Source organism: Phoca vitulina, unplaced genomic scaffold, assembly GCF_004348235.1.
Source record: "Phoca vitulina isolate PV1807 unplaced genomic scaffold, GSC_HSeal_1.0 scaffold90, whole genome shotgun sequence".
Lineage (NCBI taxonomy): Eukaryota > Metazoa > Chordata > Mammalia > Carnivora > Phocidae > Phoca > Phoca vitulina.
This window is the reverse complement of record NW_022589793.1, coordinates 3262251-3282137: the sequence shown is the minus strand read 5'-3', so window position 1 is coordinate 3282137 and position 19887 is coordinate 3262251. Positions and strand designations below refer to the sequence as shown.

The 19887-nt window shown below is 48.1% G+C and overlaps 2 protein-coding genes across 12 annotated transcripts in view; one reads left to right on the top strand and one right to left on the bottom strand.

The window, feature by feature from the left end:
• Nucleotides 1–8770, top strand: part of ARHGAP17 (Rho GTPase activating protein 17) — a 54136-nt gene extending 45366 nt beyond the window's left edge. For 2 of the 8 annotated variants that reach the window (XM_032396238.1, XM_032396233.1), the window contains one exon: nt 7671–8761. In XM_032396238.1, the coding sequence (XP_032252129.1) occupies nt 7671–7801 (131 nt within the window). In that variant the 3' untranslated portion in view covers nt 7802–8761. Of the gene's footprint in view, nt 1–208; nt 2839–7670 lie in introns of those variants that run through there. The other 6 variants (XR_004298328.1, XR_004298327.1, XM_032396236.1 and 3 more) reach the window with 6 other exon arrangements.
• Nucleotides 8771–11550: 2780 nt separating this feature from the next.
• SLC5A11 (solute carrier family 5 member 11) overlaps nt 11551–19887 on the bottom strand; it is a 38101-nt gene continuing 29764 nt past the window's right edge. For 3 of the 4 annotated variants that reach the window (XM_032396271.1, XM_032396270.1, XM_032396273.1), the window contains 6 exons: nt 16773–16880; nt 16268–16418; nt 14381–14549; nt 13795–14010; nt 12988–13156; nt 11551–11855 (listed from right to left, as the gene is read on the bottom strand). In XM_032396271.1, coding sequence (XP_032252162.1) covers nt 11653–11855; nt 12988–13156; nt 13795–14010; nt 14381–14549; nt 16268–16418; nt 16773–16880 — 1016 coding nt within the window. In that variant the 3' untranslated portion in view covers nt 11551–11652. The other variant, XM_032396272.1, reaches the window with a different exon arrangement.

Genomic DNA, 19887 nt, shown 5'->3' with positions numbered 1-19887 from the left:
ATGAGCCAACAATATCCCCTGGACTGGTATCCCAAATGATGAGGGTTAACCAACTAGTCTATCTTTTGATAACCCTATTTTTTTTTTCCAGGAATATACTACATAAGTGCACATATTATAAATGATTAATAATTTCTGATGACACTCCAGCATTTATTTTTAAAAAACAAAGCCATATTGGTGTGTTTGTTTGTTTGTTTCCCAATAGATGCCCTCACAGGTGGGGAAGGTTCCCAGGACTAAGGTCTGTAACCCCCCCAAGCAGCTCTCACCACAGCTCCAAATGCTCCTGCTTAGCCCTGTTTTGCATATGTGCTTGTGACTATGTGCTCAGGAGCAGCTACTTGACGCCCCTGCCATCCGTTCTGTAGCATTAGACATTCCTTATGTTCTTAGCAAAAGCATCCCGAGCTGCAATGCTCCAAATTCAAGAGGTAGATGTCAGTAGATTGAGAACCCGATTTCAAGCTACTCTCATAAGATACGAGGAGTGTCTTCTTTCTTGTTGGTAAGCCTTTCCTAAAGGGTCCTGCTCTTCTCACTGATTTACCTCTCATAGATTGGCTCATCACATCCAACCAAAGAGGACTCGGGTGCAGTCAGCACAGAAAATTGTGTTCCCTGTGTCTTGAGCTTTAATTTTTTAATTGTATATTTTAAGTGCAAGTTAACCGCATGGAGCTTCTTAATTTGATGTTTGAAATTCTCGGACCAAAAAAAAAAAAATCTTCCTCCAAAGATCCCACACTAAATTCCTTTGCATTCCAGCATGCTTACATTTTGCTTTCTTAAACCATATGAGCTTTTCCAAGGGCACCGTGAGGCTCACCTACATCCTGCCTTTGGGTCCGCATTTGGACACCATAAGGCTCTCGTTATGTGTACCGTTGCTCTCATCCACTGAGCTGAGCCTTAAACCTTTGGTGGGCTACTTCGACAGAGTATTCACAGCTTTGGTCTGAGTAAGACTTTCTGGAGAAACCGGAAAGGGAAACTAGAGTGCGACCTTTAGGACACGGAGGAGGACACAGGGATGAGTCCCCCTTCCCGACTCCTTATAACCCAGAAGCCAGGGGTTGCCTGATGGGGTGTGGAAGTCATGCACAACAGTAAAGTAACTAAGCCCTAATCAAGGCTGAGCCTTTTAACATGTCAATACTTGGGACACACCAAAATTCCCCCCCTCCACCCAGATCTTTCCTTCTTTTTAGACAGAAAACTACAAACCAGAATCATGTCTGTTATTTAATACCGTTCTCCACCCAGGTGTATTTATTCCAGAAAGCTATCTTACTGATCCGGTACAGCCCCATAAGGCTCTGTACTTTATAATTATCAGATCCGGGAAATTTTATATAAAAACTACTTTTCCTTAAGATATTAGCTAAGTATTTAAAAACCAATCTATGTTATGAATTCTCCTAAACTCAAGAAATTCCAGGTCACCACAATGACCTTTGTATTGCAGAATTAACTTTTAATTGCTTAAAAATGCCCCGACTACCCGCAGAAGCGCACAGAAGGCCAGCATTTAGGACTCACGAGTCCGCTAGTGTTAACCATTCCGATACGGCTATTGGGTATTTCAACATAACTTCCAAGGAAGGCGTTTCTTTATTACGACATCGTGTGTTTTTACATGGAAAACCACAGACAGATTCCTAGAAACAGGTTATTCGTTTAGAGCAGTTAATCCCAAAAAAGTGGAATTAAGGCTTGGGGATTAGGATAAACTCTTGGGGGAGATTGTTGCTGCCAAGCACCTTTGGCAGCCAACCTGTGGCAGTTCAGCACCAGCCCGGGGGGAACGGAGGGATTCTGGTGTCACTGGAATCTCTTCTTCATCGTTACTGTAGAAAGCATGACAAGCCTTTTAGCTTCAAAAGTAAGAGAGTTTACATCTTGCTGTTTTTAAAATAATAGATTCTAGCCAAGAGTGTTCTAATTTCAACATTTTATTAAATAATTTAGATGTATGACCTGCCATATTCAGTAGGAACTGAAATTGGAATATTTAATGGTAAGGAAAAGGCACCTGATTGGCCAAAGCATCTGTGCTACTTTATGATCATGTTTGTGCACTCATGCCTGTTACTAACTGGGCACCCTAACCCTGCCTGCTTGCATCCCTACTAACAGTGCATGTACTGAAGGAGGCTGGCTTCGTTCATGCTTGCTGTCAATCACCCTGGATACGAAGTGCGCTCACAGACGTGTGACAGGTGCTCACGGGGCTGGCCCTGTTACTTCTCTCACTTCTGTTCTTTTCTATACCAGGCAGGCTTGAGGTGTAGTAGAAAGAAGACATTGTAGACTCGGACATGCCCGAATTAGAATTGCAGCTCTCTGTGTAACATCAGATAAGGCACAACCTGGCTGATCAGTAAGAGGGTGATGTTTGTGAGAATTTCTCCTGAAGAGATTAAATCAGATAAAATAAGAAAACATCTTACAGTTCTTAATATTCACGGGGCCCTAAGTAAACAGTAGCTATTTATGATCATTTTTATCTTGGAAAAAAATAGATATTCAGAGTTATGTATTAGATTCATAGGTAAACGCTTTAAAAATTCATATGCCCAGACCCAGCCTTCTAGAACCCAGACACGGGAGGGCTGGGGCCCAGGCATCCATATTTAGATTCTGATGCCACCACTTGGTTTTCCCAATATCGGTTCTTTCCTGGGTGAAAAAGACAATGCTCAGGAGTAGAAGATATTTCTTAATATTTCATGATATTTCATGAGCCTGAGAATACCCACAAGGCACCCATCTTCTGTGCAAGGATACACCATGTCGCTCTCAGGATCGTCCTTAAAACCGCGACACTTTGCTGGTTCTCACAGTGTTCTTTTTTAAAACTAACCTCTTTTTAGGGCGCCTGGGTGGCTCAGTTGGTTAAGCGACTGCCTTCGGCTCAGGTCATGATCCTGGAGTCCTGGGATCCAGTCCCACATCGGGCTCCCTGCTCAGCAGGGAGTCTGCTTCTCCCTCTGACCCTCTTCCCCCTCATGCTATCTCTCATTCTCTCTCACTCATATAAATAAATAAAATCTTAAAAAAAAAAAAAAAACTAACCTCTTTTTATATCCCAAAAGAAACACATTTAAAAAAATTAATCACGGATATGAAAGGAGATTTGGAAACTAGAACTAATAAGAAGGCACTCTTCTACAGTTGAAGAAGTTTGCTATTCATATTCTACTTTTTCTCTACTCTAGTTTTTTTTTTCCCTAAAAGTCCAGGGGGTACCTGATCATAACTATTTTGCAAAAATAGATTTTGATCTTGCATCATATGCTCCATCCCATGTTATGATGGAGTTTTGACAACCATCTTTTCAAATGACTCCTTAACGTTAAGCAGGCGTATTTTTGCTCATAGCCGGACATTTCAGTGGCTTCTGCTTCTACTTGCAGTTTATTTTAAATAACTAGACATCAGAATCATGTCAAGGTAAATATCCAGTGAGACCTGAACAGGATCTCTCCTTTGACTAAAATAATAAAAACTGAGCACCAAAGCTCTGACAGCCCTAGCGCGCTGGTGAGCAGCAGAAGGGAGTCCTTATCTCAGGTTACAGATCGGTCAGGCGGGGAAGTTGATTCGCCCTGCAGCTGTGCCTGGAAAGTTTAATTTCAAGGATGTATTTGGGTCTGTTACCTCTCAGAGTGACCATTCGAATAACCTTAGACAAGCACATCTTGTTGAGGTGACAAATAAACCTTGTAGGACCGTACCCGCAATTATAGAGGGCCCATTCTGGCCCTTGGGGGGCTAACTTCCCTGATATAGATACTCAGAAAAAGAAAGGAACCCGGTGAGATTTGTCCAAGCTGCCGATCAGCGGTAACATTCTGCCTGAGAGGAGATGCAGCGTGCTGGGCGTCTCTGTCTTTTTGGTTTGGGTTTTATAATATAACATCAGTCATGTGACCTTAGCTCCAAACTCTGTGCTCAAAGACCAGCCCTTCTTAGAATGCATATAAGAAAAATGATGCCTTATGTAAATTTGCAGCCAGAAGGTTTTAGAGGCATTTTTATTTTTATTTTTATTTATTTATTTTTAATTCATCTGAGATACAGAGAGAGAGAGCAGAGAGTAGGGGTAGGGGGAGAGGTAGAGGAAGAGGGAGAAGCAGGATCCCTGATGAGCCAGGAGCCCAACATGGGGCTCGATCCCAGGACCCTGGGATCATGACCCAAGCCGAAGGCAGACGCTCAACCGACTGAGCCACCCAGGCACCCCTAGAGGCATTTTTATAATTTTTTAAAAGATTTTATTTATTTATTTGAGAGAAAGCGCGAGAGAGAGAGCGCAAGTGGGGTAAAGGGCAGAGGGAGAAGCAGACTCCCCGCTGAGCAGGGAGCCAGATATGGGGCTTGATCCTGGAACCCAGGGATCATGACCTGAGCCGAAGGCAGATGTTTAACAACTGAGCCACCCAGGTGCCCCTAGAGGCATTTTTATTTTTTATTTTTTTAAAATATTTTATTTATTTATTTGACAGAGAGAGCGCGAGAGAGGGAACACAAGCAGGGGGAAGTGGGAGAGGGAGAAGCAGGCTTCCTGCTGAGCAGGGAGCCCGATGTGGGGCTCGATCCCAGGACCCCGGGATCATGACCTGAACCGAAGGCAGACGCTTAACGACTGAGCCACCCAGGCGCCCCTAGAGGCATTTTTAAAAAATAGAATTCCTTCAAAAGATTTTCTAAAAAATAGAATCTTTCTAAAATAACCTTTTCCACCTTTTTGCTACAATGAACTAGAGTGTTTAAGACTCACGCATTATATCCTCAGAGGCCGTCTTCTCTGTCAGGACCCTCACCCGAGGACGCACAGACTACTGCGGGGCGGAGGGAGAGCGCTAGGCCAATGAAGAACCAGACTCTAGGGTCCAACCCGTCTGGCTCTGATCCTCTGTGCGGAGCTGAGTCTCTCAGAGTCCCCCTTTCTACCTCTGCGGTGGCACTAGTGCTGCCTTGGGGTCCTTTCACGGGGGCCAATGAACTGACGCGATGATGTGTGTGGAGCCCCCCGCACCATGTCTGGTATATGGTAGCTGCTCAGTGGTCCAGCCATTGTGATGAAGAGCAGTCTCCTTCTGAAAGCTGGCTCTGCACACATGCTGATTCTTACTACTTCTTGTGTGGGAACAGATTTGCTGTCTTCTTTTTAAACATGGTTCAGCCGGCCTGGCTGGCTCAGTCAGTGGAGCATGTGACTCTTGATATCAGGGTCATGAGTTCAGGCCCCACGTTGGGCATGGAACCTACTTAAAACTTTAAAGATAATAATAAAATCATAAATAAATAAAAATTAAATCAACTGCCTTTAAAAAAATAAAAACTAAAAGTGGTTCGTGTAAGGGGGCGCAGGGCTGGGAAATAATGTACCTGCCAACTTCAGGCAAACCAGGGGAGCGGGCAGGACGCAGAGGGAAGGAACGTCCCTTATGCTCCCACCACACATTTTTTTTCCTGAGTGTACAATTTGTGTGTATTCATCATAAATAGAGAATTTCAGGAAAGTACAAATCCAGAAATTATTTATGTGTGACGGGAAGGAAGGAAGGAAGGAAAGGAAGGAAGGAAGGAAGGAAGGAAGGAAGGAAGGAAGGAAGGAAGGAAGGAAGGAAGTAAAAGGAAAGGGAAGAAAGAAAGAAAGAAAGAAAAGGAAAGGAAAAAAAAAAGAAAAGAAAAGAAAAGAAAGTTTGTCCTCTGAAAAGGATCTGTGGCTGATCGGTGTTGGTTTGCATGTAAATCCACATATTAACAAGTAGAAATCTAATCAGTACGTATAGTGCCTTTGCATCACACATCCCCCACCAGGCATGGCAGTTCCATAGTCTCTGGTAAACTCTTCAGGCTAAAAAGAGACACTGACTGGTTGCACCATCTGTCTTGTTGGGTTAGGGATTGAATTTGCAATGGATTTCTTGTACCAGTCTTGTCTTTGAGACGTGACTACTCTGCCTGAGACTATAGGAGGGGAGGATTGGAAAAATGGGAGGGCTGGAGGGCTCTTCCTCATCTATCCATCCAACTGGCCAGCCACAAAATTTTTTGAGATTGAGCCGTTAAACAGCCACTGTTCTAGGCACTGGGGATGCACTGAACAAGACAGACACGGTCCCTGCTCTCGTGACTTCCTTTCTGCTGAGGTCAAGTCTGAGACATTTGGATCCCTGTTCTGTGCACACAGCCCACCCTTGACTGCACCACTGGACAGTGCAATGCAGCACAGTTCAGTTGGTTTTACAATTATTGTAAGACCGGAACTGTCAAGTGCATTCAGCACTTGAACCTCTCACACCTTGGCATCTCCATAAATCTAGAAATTTCTCTTGAGTTGGTTGCATAGGAAACTTGGAGGGCTGGGGCCGCCAACCCAAGAGCCCTTGTGAGAAAGGGGAGTAAATAGATCTCGCAGCTCAGAACTGTAGGGTTATGCAGGAGCAGGATCCAGTCTTAAAGCAGTGAGCCCCCCAGAGCGCACCTGTGTGTGCCCCCAGCCTGTGTGGAGAAGGAGCAGGTGAAAGAGAAGTTAAGAGAAGTTCTTAAACATATTGGGGAGACTCCCAGGACACTCCAGCCCGGCAACGTGAAACTACAGCAAATCTGAATTTCTCCCTTCTCTCCTGCACTGGCCCTAAAACCTCTAACTAGGCCCTCACAATTTGCTAAAACACACACCTCCTAGAGAAACAAATGATTCTGTTTTGATCAGGGGCCGTCTCCCCCACTGGACTGCCGGCTTCATTAAAGCTGTGTCTGGCTTGTTCACTGTTGTGCCCTCTCAGGGAGATGCTCAGTAAGTACTTGTTCATGAACGAATGCATCTGAGCCTCCCCAGCCTCACCAGGAGGCCGGCCATGGCAGGTGAAGATGTCTCTTGTGGGTTGAGGAGTGAGGGACCGACGGCTTGAGGATTCCGCATTTGCCCTCTGGCTAGAGGAATTCCGGCCAACATAATAAGACATGAAAAAGGAACTGGAGTATAAGTATTAGAAGAAGAGAAATCGGTATTTGTGAGAGGCTGGTGATCTACCTCAGGGATTGTCACCCAGGGGTTGACAAGGGGCCATCTGGCCGTGTCTGGAGACATCTTTGTCACACTGGGGGAGAGAGGGCTGTCTGCCACTGGCCTCTCATGCATGAAGGGCAGGACGGCTGCTGCACATCCTACAGGGCACAGGACGACCCCCCAACCCAGATTGATCCAGCCCAAAATGTCACTGGTGCCAGGGCTGGCATAGCAGGAGTAACAGGAGAACAGACTCCTGGGTCCCAGAGGAGGGGGCTCTCTCCAGTGAGGCTCACCTATCCCCTCAGCCCTGATTTGTGAGGAGGTTTTAGTTCGCGCATGAGAGGCTTGGTGAGAATGAGGTTTCCTCTCTTCGGTCAGAACGAGCGCCCCCTGCAAGGGCTGCATCTCTGAGGGCTCCCGGGAAGGGCCACCAGAGCCAGGAGGCAGGGCTGTGCCACTCGGCTGCCCTGGGGTCTGAGAGGCTTGACCCAACTTCCAGGGGCTGACGGTGCCTGTAGTGATCGAGGGTGTGTGTGCATGGGCTGACTCGGACTGTCCAGCTTCTCTTCTTCTAGAGCGCCCTCGGGCGGCCTCGTGGGCATTACCACACGCTGACAGCATGTCTCCTGTTTTTGTCCAGACACCAGTTCTAGAGTTTCAGAGCCGCTTCGCAGCACCTTTCCTGACATGCTTTCAGACTCAGCCAGCAAAGACCTGCCCGGACGCATTCTGTTGGATATAGACAACGATACAGAAAGCACTGCCCTGTGAAGAAAGCCACGCCCCGGCCCCACCCCGGCCCCGCCCCCTTTCACCCTGGTGAGCAGAACAGGGGCAGGTGCGCGCTTCTCTCTGCAGACCAAACAGTGAAGAGCTTTCAGTGAAGGGAAAAGAAGGTCTGGCATGCAGGCCTTCGCCTCCCCACAGCCCCAGGAGAAGGTGGAGGCTGACACTTTAAGCTGAATGACCTGTGTCTTGAAGTTGGCTTTCTTTACACGGGAAAGAAATCATGCCAAAAAAATTAAAAAAAAAAAAAATTAAAAAGAAAGAAAAACAGAAAAAGAAAAAAGAAGTACCCAGAATGGAAAGAGTATTATTGCCGAGATGTGTGTAGGAATCTTTGTCACAGCCGTTGAGGCAGGTGGCATGAAAGGCAATTTGGAATGAAGAAGAAGCAGCGCATGAACTATCTATTTAATAAAATACATGCATTATGCAAATCGCCTACTTCCTGCTACTTGGACTTTCATTCTATTAGGGGGGAGGTTCCTCTCCTTCATAACTGCTGCAGAATCATTTTGTATGAAGTATGGTCGTGCCCCCCCGACCCCTCAAACCCACGAGCATTGATGGTGACTGCTGGATCCGTCACCTCAGCAAACTGGATGTGACTTGTGCCTTGTTGGATTGCCAGAATGTAGAAAGAAATGTACTGTGTTTTTTTTTTAAACAATGTAATTGCTACTTGATAAGGACCGAACATTATTCTAGTTTCATGTTTAATTTGAATTAAATATATTCTGTGGTTTATATGAAAACTTTATAATTCTCGGAAACAAAACTGTGGCTTGTGTGTGTGTGCGCGCACGTGTTGTCTTGTCACTTAACCAAACAGAATTTGGGTGAGACATCAAAGATCCCTGTGTCCCCAAAGCACTTCCTACACTTATTAATGACATTGAAAATATATACCCATGAACCCATTTCCCCCTGTATCTTAAATTTATATTTGCTTAAGGCTGACCGTCTCCCTCCTCAGAAGCCATCCCTCCTTGGCTGTAGATCAAGGCTCCTCGTAGAGACCAAGGGTCTCGGTGTCGGTTGCCCATCGGCATTGAGCCCCTTCTCCAGGGAGCCCGCTGTGCGCCGTGAGGCATCTCGGCGGCGCCTTGGACGTGCTTCCTCTGCAGCGCTGGTGCTCAGGAGAAAACGGAGATGCCGTGCTTGCCGAGGAGGTGGTGTGGGTGTCTGGGGACCAGGAAGGTCCGTGCTGGACATTGTCCCCAGAGTGGCACACGTGTTTTGTTATTGCTGGCTCTGAAACATAACACAGACCCTCTTTATTTGAAGAATGTTTCAGTTTTCACTCTCCTTCATTTGTTAAAATCTCCCAACCCCAGCAGCTCCAATCTAAAGAAAAATGATGATAATTTGGTTTTGTCTGCGTGTCAAAGGTAAATACCAAACCAAGGCTACTGCCCATCTTCTGGATGGGGGCTCGGCTTGCGTTCGGAACCGCAAGCACATCATGGTGGAAGCATCTGCAAGCTCCCGCAGAGACGTGATTACCCCTGCTGGGACAGTCACCACCTTGCTGTCCCCTTCTCCTGGCACTAACACCATCAGAGAGGAGAGGTTTTATAATCTAAACTCACTCATAGTGGCCATCCCTAATCATCCAGGAAGGTGCTGGTGTCTAGGAAGATGCTGGTTTCCGTTTCCTTCCCTCAGAACAGTTTCTCGTAGAACGTTCTAGCCCTATGTGCTCAGGCCTTCTCTTTCTGCTCCCCCACCCACGGCAACACCAGGGTCAAGGCCCTCTTCCTCGCACCATGCCTTGCATTCAGGACCCATCTATCCCGTTCTTGGTGCAGCATTTGGAGACCCTTGTCCCCCTCCTGGGACTCCAGCTCCCAGTGCCCCCCAAGTCCAGTGAGCCCCACAGGTGCTCATATTTGAAGGTATGAAGACAGACCCTCCACCGGCTTCTCCACCTGACATCTGTTCCCACCATTTTCCCATCAGCACTGTGGCCCTGGCAGCCTGTGACCATATTCCAGAGCCTTCCCTCTCTTCCCGTAGACCCTGTTCTGCCATCTCTTCATTCCGGCCAAGTGACATCTGTGACTCACAGTCTGTTGCATCACATGGGGTAGCAGCTCACTGGCGGATGTTTCTAAGCCTCCACTTTGGAATGTCGTAGTGGCGGTGCTGGGGACAAGGAAAGATCTGGCATGGCAAAGCGGCGAGGGGAGAGTGATCAGAGTCAAAGCCAGAGAGGGGCCTGGCCATGAGGGGTAATTCCCATCAGGGAATGTGGGCTTCATCCCGGGAGCCTGGGAGAGTCACTGAAGGATTCTAGGCAGAAGAGTGGCGCAGTCGGATTCGCTGTCTTTGCCCGTGGCTGCACAATGAGCAAGACTGGAGTCAGGAAGGCCAGCAGTCAGGAGGCTGTGACAGTGACCCGGGGGAGAGATGGCATCGGCCTGCATGTCCGTCGTGATGGCTCCCACTGAGACGCACTTCCAAGCCCCACCAGTGGCAGCAGAGGTCTCTGGGGCTTGGCTGAGTGGCCGCAGGGGGAAGGAGCTCAGGACCCCAGCAGAGCCTGCTGGGCCTCCCCTCCCCGCCTTGGGCCCTTGGAGAGGAGCGCTTAGCCTCCCCCTGGAGCCCACTTGCCGCAGGCCATCCCAGGCTCCGGTCGGGGGACAGTTCCTGAGGGTCTGGAGAGTGGCCACGTTAGCGAACGGCTCCCCACAAAGGCGGGGGTGTGCCTTCACCCGACCCCCCGCTGACCTCGGGACCAGTGTGGCAGAGCCAGGCCTCTGACAAGGTCCTGAGAGCAACCAGCAGGGACTCCAGAGACACGTTGGGTGACCAAGTGAAGCCAGTGGCCCTTCGGCCTCAGGGTTTCCTGTCCGTGTTCCTTTCAAGTGTGGAAATCGGGGTCCCTGGAGAGACTGCTCTGAGAACAGAGTTCCGAGTTCTGTTATGCCAGTAAGTGGTTCCAGTCCGCCCCAGCTCCCTTTATCCCAGGGCCAGAATCACGACTCGAGGCGCTAGGCTCCCCCAGGGCTGGCTCTGTGGGCCTGCCCTTGACCTTAGCCGTGCACGCAGCCAACAGCCTGTGTGGGTCATTCCGGCAGACCCCAGCAGAGCCCAGAACACAGAAAGGAGGATGGCTGGGACTGCGTGGAACAGGGGTGGCTGCTCTTCAGGTCCAAAGCCCCACCGCCCCTCGGTCAGTAGAGATTTGCTGTGGGGTTGCCCATCCTTCTGGCCGCTTGTTTGAGGGCAAGCAGCCTTGTGGGAATTAAGCAGAGAAAGAGAATCGACGTCAGCGCTTGGGAAGTGCACACATTTCCCTGATTCCCTTAAAGCACAAGATTCCAGGGTGCCCCCTCTGGTCTACTTCCCAGAGATCATATGGAAAAGCAAGTGTCACAGCGAGGAAAGCTCTGGGGACCAGCTATTCCTTCACCCAAAGCCAGCAGGAGTGGAGGCAAGCGGTGGCCTGCGGGTCCCATTCCTTGCGCTTTGAACGTGAGCCGGGCAAAGTCCAAATGCTGGTGCTCGGCCCTGGAGATGGGGCTGCTGCCAGACTCGGAGGCCTGGCAGGTCTCTTCATTTGTTTATCAGTTTGAATTTCGCCCTTGGTGTCGCACAATAGACAAGAAGAGTGAATAGCCTTTTGAGAAGAGGCAGCTTTGACACTTCTTTTCTCCCCCACCTTTTACCCTCCATTCCCTTTTAAGAAGAAAAGAGCTAAATGTCACGTTGAAAATGGCCCATGAACTCCTTTGAAGCCTCACAGTAAACAAACGAAGCTTTATTATTTATTTCCTTTCATTACAAAAAGAGGGCGCGGACAACAGACTGGACCCCTGGGTTCACCCCCGACGTTAAGCAAAGTAGCCCCAGAGAAAGATGGCACAGCTAACGCAGACGATGAGGTTGATGTCCAGAAGGGTTTTCACGAGGGGGTTTTCTTCCAAGGAAACTATGACGGGTTCCGCTTTGCTCGGGGGCTCCTTATCCAGGCTCTCCATTCCACAGAGCCACAAGATGGCTCGCATCACTTTGGACCGCTTTGGGGTCGTGTCACCTAGAAGAACCCAAAGGAAGGTCATAAGGATGTGGGCTGTGTCTCCCAGAGAAGGGAGCAGAGGGGCCAACCAGCTGTGTTCCGTGCCCAGTGAGTATTTTCCATACCTTTTCTGGAAAGTATTCATGAATACCTTAATCCGGAAGAGTGGTATTTTCAGACTTATCATTTTCAGATGAAGAGACAGAGCCTCACTTGACTAACTTGGGTGAGGCCATGTAGTGGGTAAGCAGTGGCAGGGGTGGGTTTAGAAGCCAAATCTGTCTCCCTCCTCTCTATCACATTGCCTGCCAGGAGGCCCAAGGCAGAGAAGGGCACTCTTGTGGGGACACTATTTCCCCATTCGAAGCTGGGGCTGCAAGCTCCACGGCCTTTAGAGCCAGGCACGTGGTCAGGGGGAGCCACCTTGCTTATTAAACTTGTCAAAATATGAACCAGGAAAGATTCTCTCATTTTTCTTGAAACACACAGTCTTCTGGATCTATCTCGTTAGGTTGACATGGATACATAGCCACAGAACGTTTGTACGCGTATGTACATGTATATTGGTAGATGTAAAAGGCCACGTGTGATGGTAAATGACAGCCCACGGCCGCAGGGTCATGGGGCAATAGGGGCAGATGGGGACCTTGGCTCACTGAAGGGCACAGCCCAGGTCTGAAGGGCCTGCTTTCCAAGCTCCGGACAACGTGAGTCATGCAGACATGGGGGCCCAGTGTTGTTACATCTTCCCACGTTTCAAAAGGAGATGGAAATCTGGAATTTTATGTGAAATCTCCTGATTTTTCAATGTTAACTCACCTTTTATTAAAATGGTAGGTGGACTACACCACGGTATGTCTGCAAGCTGCCAATTTGAAACCAGCAATTTAGAGAAAGCCAATAGCATTCCAGCCTACCTGGTGAGATTTCATGGGATTGAGTGAGCCATGTTTTAGCAAGCACCCAACATGCGTTTGCTGTTATTGCTCCCCACTGAGCATCTGTTGAAAGTTAGAACAGATACTGGGGGTCAGGGGATGCTAACATTCCAAGGACATCCCCCTTCTGGCTGGTGATTTGGTAGAAAAATCTCCCCTTAAACACCTAATGCTTCTTGGGCTTCTACTGTAACCGAGGAGAGGCAACTCACAGCAGTGGGGTTTGGCTCTGTTTTCTTGAACAATCTCCAACTGGATGTTGGTGATGCTGGCCTCTGGTGTCCCATTTGGAGAGATGGTAAGAGTCTGAGGAGTTGCTGGTGGTACCTGTTCCTTCTGGACCATGGGGTCATGACGAGTAAACCAGGTCAGGCGGCTTACCTAAGGAGCAGAGATGGATCAGATTAGGGTCCCCTGCTCGAACCCATGTTCAGCCTCACATGTGAGAACGCCCCCCATCACTGCACCTCCAACAAGTTCCAGCTCCCTGCCCTCTGCAGAATCAATGGACATTTCCCCCACGATTCCCCTGGCTTTCTTCAGCAGCCCTCATTCTGTTGGGATCTCACCCTCCTTCATTCTGGCCCCCCAGAGCTTAACCCTAGCCTGGGGCTTTTGGGGGACCCCCCCCATCAGCCATTCAGCACATGCATTTCTCTAGCCACAGAAACTGAACTGGTTCATGGGTAAACATGTGTCGAGCTGACTGCATCGATGGGAATCAGGAACCCTGCTGGAAATGCTGGGACAAACATGTTTCTGCTTTTGCTTGATGAGCATGAGAAAAGATAAAATCCCTGGAAACTGCCAGCCCCACACGGCGCCTGAAAATTGGGGCGGAAATGAAGGATGGATTCGGATGGTCTTCCATCCCAAATCAAGCTGTCCCTAAAGCCCAACCCTGGATGTCCCAGCTTCTTGAACAGTCAAACCATCTTCGCTGAGGCCAGTTTGGGTCAGTTTTCTGTCGCTTGCGGCCAAGGATCTCAGTGGTTATATAGTATCAAACCCAAAGGTACCATCTCCTTGGAGGGTGACTCTGTGAACCAGCTCACGATGGACACCGTGATCAGAGTCACTGCAGACAGAATCATGGAGAAATACAGGTAATGGACATCCTTCACCACGGTGGGGCGGTCATCTGGCTGGTCACACCGAGGCTGCGGGTAAATGAAGTCCAGGACCAGCCGAATCAAGCCTAGGAGAAGGCCCAAGATCAGACCTGAGAAGGCCCCCTGCAAATCAGAGCAAGGCCATCTTAGAGACGTCCAGGGTTACGGGGCGACCAGCCTGAGCCTCTGCAGACCTCGATGAGCCATTTTCAAGAGCCCGCCTTTCTAGGGACGGTCGATGCAGGCGTCAGTAATTTGAAAAGGATTGCAGCTACTTATCTGTTTATCTTTCACACATAACTAATCATTCGTGAATAATTTACTCATTCCTTGTGAATTTAGCTTCCTGTTTCATGACACAATGCATCAAAACAGAACCCCCATGGTTGCTCTTCAAAGGCCAGGTGGCCCCCTCCCCACACCTCCGTCCCCAGAACTCATCCTCTGGAATGCCACCCATGTCACTAAGACATCCTCATGGGTGATGAGCTACCTTTTCATTGGTCCATTTCCAGAAGCATCCCATGATGAACACCACGGCCACGGGTGGCTGCAGGTAGGAGCTGATGGACTGGATGTAAATGAAGAGCTGGCCTCCCTGGCTGGCCTGGACCACGGGGATCCAGAGGATGGAGACCAGCACCAGCAGCAACACAAACGCCCTAGTGCCAGGCGGAGAGAGCCCCTTGTTAGCATGTCTTCCCCGGAAACACTTACTGCTCTTTCTCTGTTACAGCTTTATTGAGGTAGAATTTACATGCCACAAGATTCACCCATTCTAAGAGTACAATCCCATAACTCCGGGCAATGCAATCAAGTTTTACAAGTCCATTACTCCAAACAAGTTCATTCACGCCCATTTACAATTTATTCCTTATTTGCTCCTATTTCTATGGGTTTGCCTTTTCTGGACATTGCACAGAAATAAGATTCAACAGCATGTGGTCTTTGGCAGCCGGTTTCCTTCACGTAGCATGCTTTTGAGGTTCATCCATGCATCATGCATGATCACAGTATGTCATTCCTTCTTATTATTGAAAAATACTCCATTGAATGGATCTACCATGACATGCCACTGTTTATCCTGCAGTGGTCAGTGGACACTTGAGTTTTTTCTATTTTTCCACTCTTGTAAACAAAAGCTGCTAAGTGAATATTTGTGTTTGCGTCTTTATGTATTTCTGGGAATGCAATCTTTATGTAGACATATGTTTTCATTTCTGGGAATGCAACTGCTCGGTCATATGATAAGTTGTATGTTTAATTTTTTTTAAAAACTGCCAAACTGTTTTGAACAGTTGAACCATTTTACATTCCCACCCGCAGTGTTAAGAAAGTTCCAACTTCTCTATCTCCTTGTCTGTCTTTCTTTCTTTCTTTCTTTCTTTTTTTTTTAAGATTTTACTTATTTGTCAGAGACAGAAAGAGCACAAGCAGGGGGAATGGCAGGCGGACGCTTAACCGACTGAGCCACCCAGGCGTCCCTCTGTCTTTCTGATTATAGCCATTTTAGTGAGCACGTTGTGGTATCTCCCTACAGTTTTCTAGGGTTATGATCTCATTTTGCAGATCATTCTAGATCAAAAGTCCTTTGTCAGCTACATGACTTGCAAATAGTTTCTCCTTATCTGTGGCTTGTCTTCTCATTTCCTTAATGGTGTCTTTTGAAATGAAAAAGTTTTAGCTTTTGATGAAGTCTAATGTATTTGGTTTTTTTTTCTTTTTTCTTTTATGAGTTATGTTCTCAGTGTCAGACCTAAGAACTGTTTCCCTAACCGAAAGCTAAGATAGCCCTCAGGGCCCCAAGATGCTTATTAGCATGTATTTTCCATAAGACTTGCATACCATCCATTTCAGTCCCTTCCGTTCTCCCCCCCCCCCATTAGATTTCAGGACCTTACAGAAACCTTAGTAGGGAAACCTTCCCCACCCCCCACCCCAGCCCAGTCCCCAGAACCCCTTCCTCCCTTTTACCTGGCTAACTCCTATTCATCCCTCAGGTCTCACCCAGTCCAGGCTAGGGACTCCTCTGAATCCCTACATCTCCTGGCTCCTCCTCATAGCACTCATTGGGGTTGTAATTTCTTTTTAATTATCCTCTCTCTTTAATTATCTTCTCTTTAGCTTTGTGAAAGCAGAAACTGAATCTTTGCTTTTCCCTGCTCTGCGTCCAGCCACCTGGCACATAGTAGGTGCTCAGCAAACATCTCTTGAATGAGTGATTTATTCATACAGAGCCTTAAGGAACCTCACCTTTGCCATCAGAGCCTCCAGGATGAGTGGCTGGTCGGGCTTTGCCTCTGGGTGGGCTCAGCTTTCTCCGCCCTGGGTTTCTAAACTTTTCACTCTCCTTCCCCAGTCCCACTCAGTACAACCTTACCTGCCTACAATCATGAGCTCCTTCTCTGATGCCCGAGGCCGGATGTAATTCCAGAGGTCCATGGTGAAGATGGTGCTGGCACTATTAAAGATGGAGGTGAGGGAGGACATGAGCGCCGCCACCATCACAGCCATCATGAGCCCACGGAGCCCTGGGGGCAAAAGGGAGGTCTATGGGCCTCAGGCTTTTCCTGCTAACTGCTGCTGCCTCCACTCATGACCCCATTACCCCAGGCCCACAGCACCAGCTGATCCCAGTAGATGCCACCGGGAGGAAGCAGAACTCAGGGGTGGGAGTCACGAGGAGGGACTGGGGCTGGAGGGGGGGCATAGCCAGGACCTGGGTTTTATTTGAGGGCCCTGGCTCTGGGGCTCAGTCCCTCAGCCCAGAGCGCATTCCCTCCTGCCGCCCTCCCATCCTGTCCCTCCCTCAGATCAGGGCCCGGCCAAGGTCTTCCCTCCCGGGAGCGCCACGGGGACTCCATTTAGGGACGAGTGGACATTACCTGTGGGCAGGAGTTCCAGCACAAGTTTGGGATATGCGATGTCGGAGCAGCCAGAGGGGTTGCTGCAGACCTTCAGGCAGGTTTCTGGATCTGCACAAGCCACTTGATCTGTGGGAACAACAAGGCCCAGGGTGAGCCCAGGCCGAGCCACTAGCATGGCCTGACGCAGGCCCGTGCCGGGAGACGGGATGACTGTCTATACCTGTATAGCTCAGTGAAATAAAAAAGGAGCCTAGACTTTATAAACCATGACCTTCTTACTTAACCTTGCCCTATCTGTAAAACTGGGACAGTAATGTAAGTCTACTTTGTATGATTATCATGGGGGTTGGCCGAGATGACAGACGTCATGTGCTTGGCCCGGAAACTGATATGTAGGAAGCACTGAATGCACTTCGGCTGTTATTACTGTCACCCAAATAAAACTGAGACACCTAGCGGCCATTCTCCACAGCATCCCCCATCAGGCTGCATCCCCCGGGCCCCCGAAATGGGGACACAAGCAATTCATATCTTGCCTACAGTTCCTCGGGGATGCACAGGAGAATGCCATTGCCCCACACGGGGCAAATATTTTCCGAATCCCTCTTTTCCCCCAGCTCCTCAAGAGCTGTTCGCGTATTAGGCTCCTAACAACCCAACTGTGCTAGCTGAATCTCTCTCTCCCCCTCTTCCTGCATTTCTGTGTCGGGTCTTTGCTCTCCTGAACAGCATTCTGATTTTCTGGTGTAAAGCCACCCAGCCTTCCTGGCATCTGCAGTTCGTCATCTCTTCCTAGTACGATGATGAACACGTCCCAAGCATACACATCCATACTCCTGCTTGGAGTCCAGAGCGTGAGGCGGAGCAGGTGCTCAACAAATTTCTATGGGACAGAGCTAGCTATCACAGTGCTTACTTCCACCACTTCACAGATGAAGAATCAGGGCGAGAGACCTGAGTATAAACACCCAGCAAGGTCATGCCAGAGGCAGAACTGAAACCCAGGTCTCCTGACTCGAAATCCAATTTTTCAGAGAAGGAAGACCAAGAGAGTATATGCTTTTCTGTCTTTAATGAGTCTGGCAGGCACCCTATCCAAGACTTAATCCTGGCCACTGGGACCTTCAGAACTCTGGTCTCAATGGTTTGGCACCTGCGTCTGAAGGATACCTTTCTTGTCACCTTCTCACTTCCTCAGCTCCTGACATCTGAGTTAACCAGTGCTCCTCACCAACGCCCCAATGCCTACCCAACACCACTCACCCCAGCTGGGGCACTTACTACTTCTCAAGTTCTCCTTCACCAGGTGGACTGAGAAATAACTCCCATAAATCCCTCCTGGGCCTCCTCTGCTCAATCCAAAGTCTTCAGTCCTTGCTCCTCATTTTGAAGGGTGATGGACTTCCTGTCCGCCCATCTCGAACCTCAGTTTACAAGTGAACGTGAAGCCCTCCACCGCTCATGCCAACTTCCTGCCTGGTTCCAGTGCATTATCAAGGTCATGATGACCATTTAACTGAGACCCCAAGTGTAGATGTTTGACAGTATCTCCAGGTGAGGTTGTACACTTAGTCTCTATATTTTTACCTGCATTGAAACTGCTAATTTAATAACTATAACCACTTAAAGGACACCACAATTTTAAAATGCAGTATTGTTCTATCTTCATTTTCTTTTTAATGTAATATAAGACCTAAGAAATGGATATAGCCCTAGCCCCTTTCATCCACTGGGAAGTCCAAGGGCAAACTGATCTTCATAAAATTTCTCCACGCATTATTATGTCTTCTCAAAGGCTGGGACCCTTCGACTCACGAACATCCACCAATGGGTGTTGTGGCCACAATTAATAATACAATTGCTACAGAATAGAAGTAGATGCCCCCAAAGCTCTGGTTCAAGCCTTAGACAAAATTAAGACTGTAGATCAAAAGTGATATTTGAAGAGAAGTCCTGAGCAGAAACAATCTTGAGAAAAATGCTTTTGACAGGTCAAAGTTCTTGGCTTTTTATGATTCTTCTAAGAAGTCTTAAAAGAAGATAAGGAAATAGTTTCATTCCCATGCCCAGAATATTGTAAAGGCAGGCAAAGGTCTTATTCACATTCAGATCATATGGACTTTACCTCTTTTTGTCCAAAAGCTCCTCTCTCTCTCTTTCTAAAGATTTATTTACTTTAGAGAGAAAGGAAGAGGGAGAGCTTGAGCCCAGAACCCTGAGACCACGACCTAAAACCAGGAGTCAGTAGCCCAATCAGCTGAGCCACCCAGGCGCCCCCAAAAGCTCCTCTCTTCAAGGTACACTGAGATGGAGCAAGACTCTCCCTGGGATATTTAATTAACTACATAGTTTAACCTTTGGTTGTTAACCTTAGGTTGTTTAACCTTCCAGACATGCACTTTTCAACCATGAAACGTGACATACACAGTTTACAAAGCATGTTTGTGGCAGTTGTCCTTGTCTGTTCAGCTTCATCCGGGGAGCCTGGGTGGCTCAGTCGGTTAAACATCCAACTCTTGATGTCAGCTCAGGTCTTGATCTCAAGGTCATGAGTTCAAGCCCCATATTGGGCTCCATGCTGGGCATGGAGCTTACTTCAAAAAAAAAAAAAAAGAATATATTCATCCTAGGATATTAGTTGGCTAAGCTACAACTGAAACCAACAGCCTTATGGATCATTAACCCACCATTGGGTAACAACCACCTACCTGTCTTGGGCTAATTAATCAACCATTTCATATATAGTGTGGGTTCTCTTATCAAGCCCTCTGATAGTTGACATAAAGGATGCTTCTGGGGGTGCTGTGTGGCTCAGTCATTAAGCGTCTGCCTTTGGCTCAGGTCATGGTCCCAGGGTCCTGGGATCGAGCCCCGCATTGGGCTCCCTGCTCCGCGGGAAACCTGCTTCTCCCCCTCCCACTCCCCCTGCTTGTGTTCCCTCTCTCGCTGTGTCTCTCTCTGTCAAATAAATAAATAAAATCTTAAAAAAAAAAAAAAAAAAAAAAAAGGATGCTTCTGGCAAGGTCAGATCCAAACAACACAAAATCTCCTATTTCCAAATGCTAACATTCAATTCAATACAATTCTCACTGTATTCTTCACAACTCCATGGGGAAGATGTGGTTATTACACC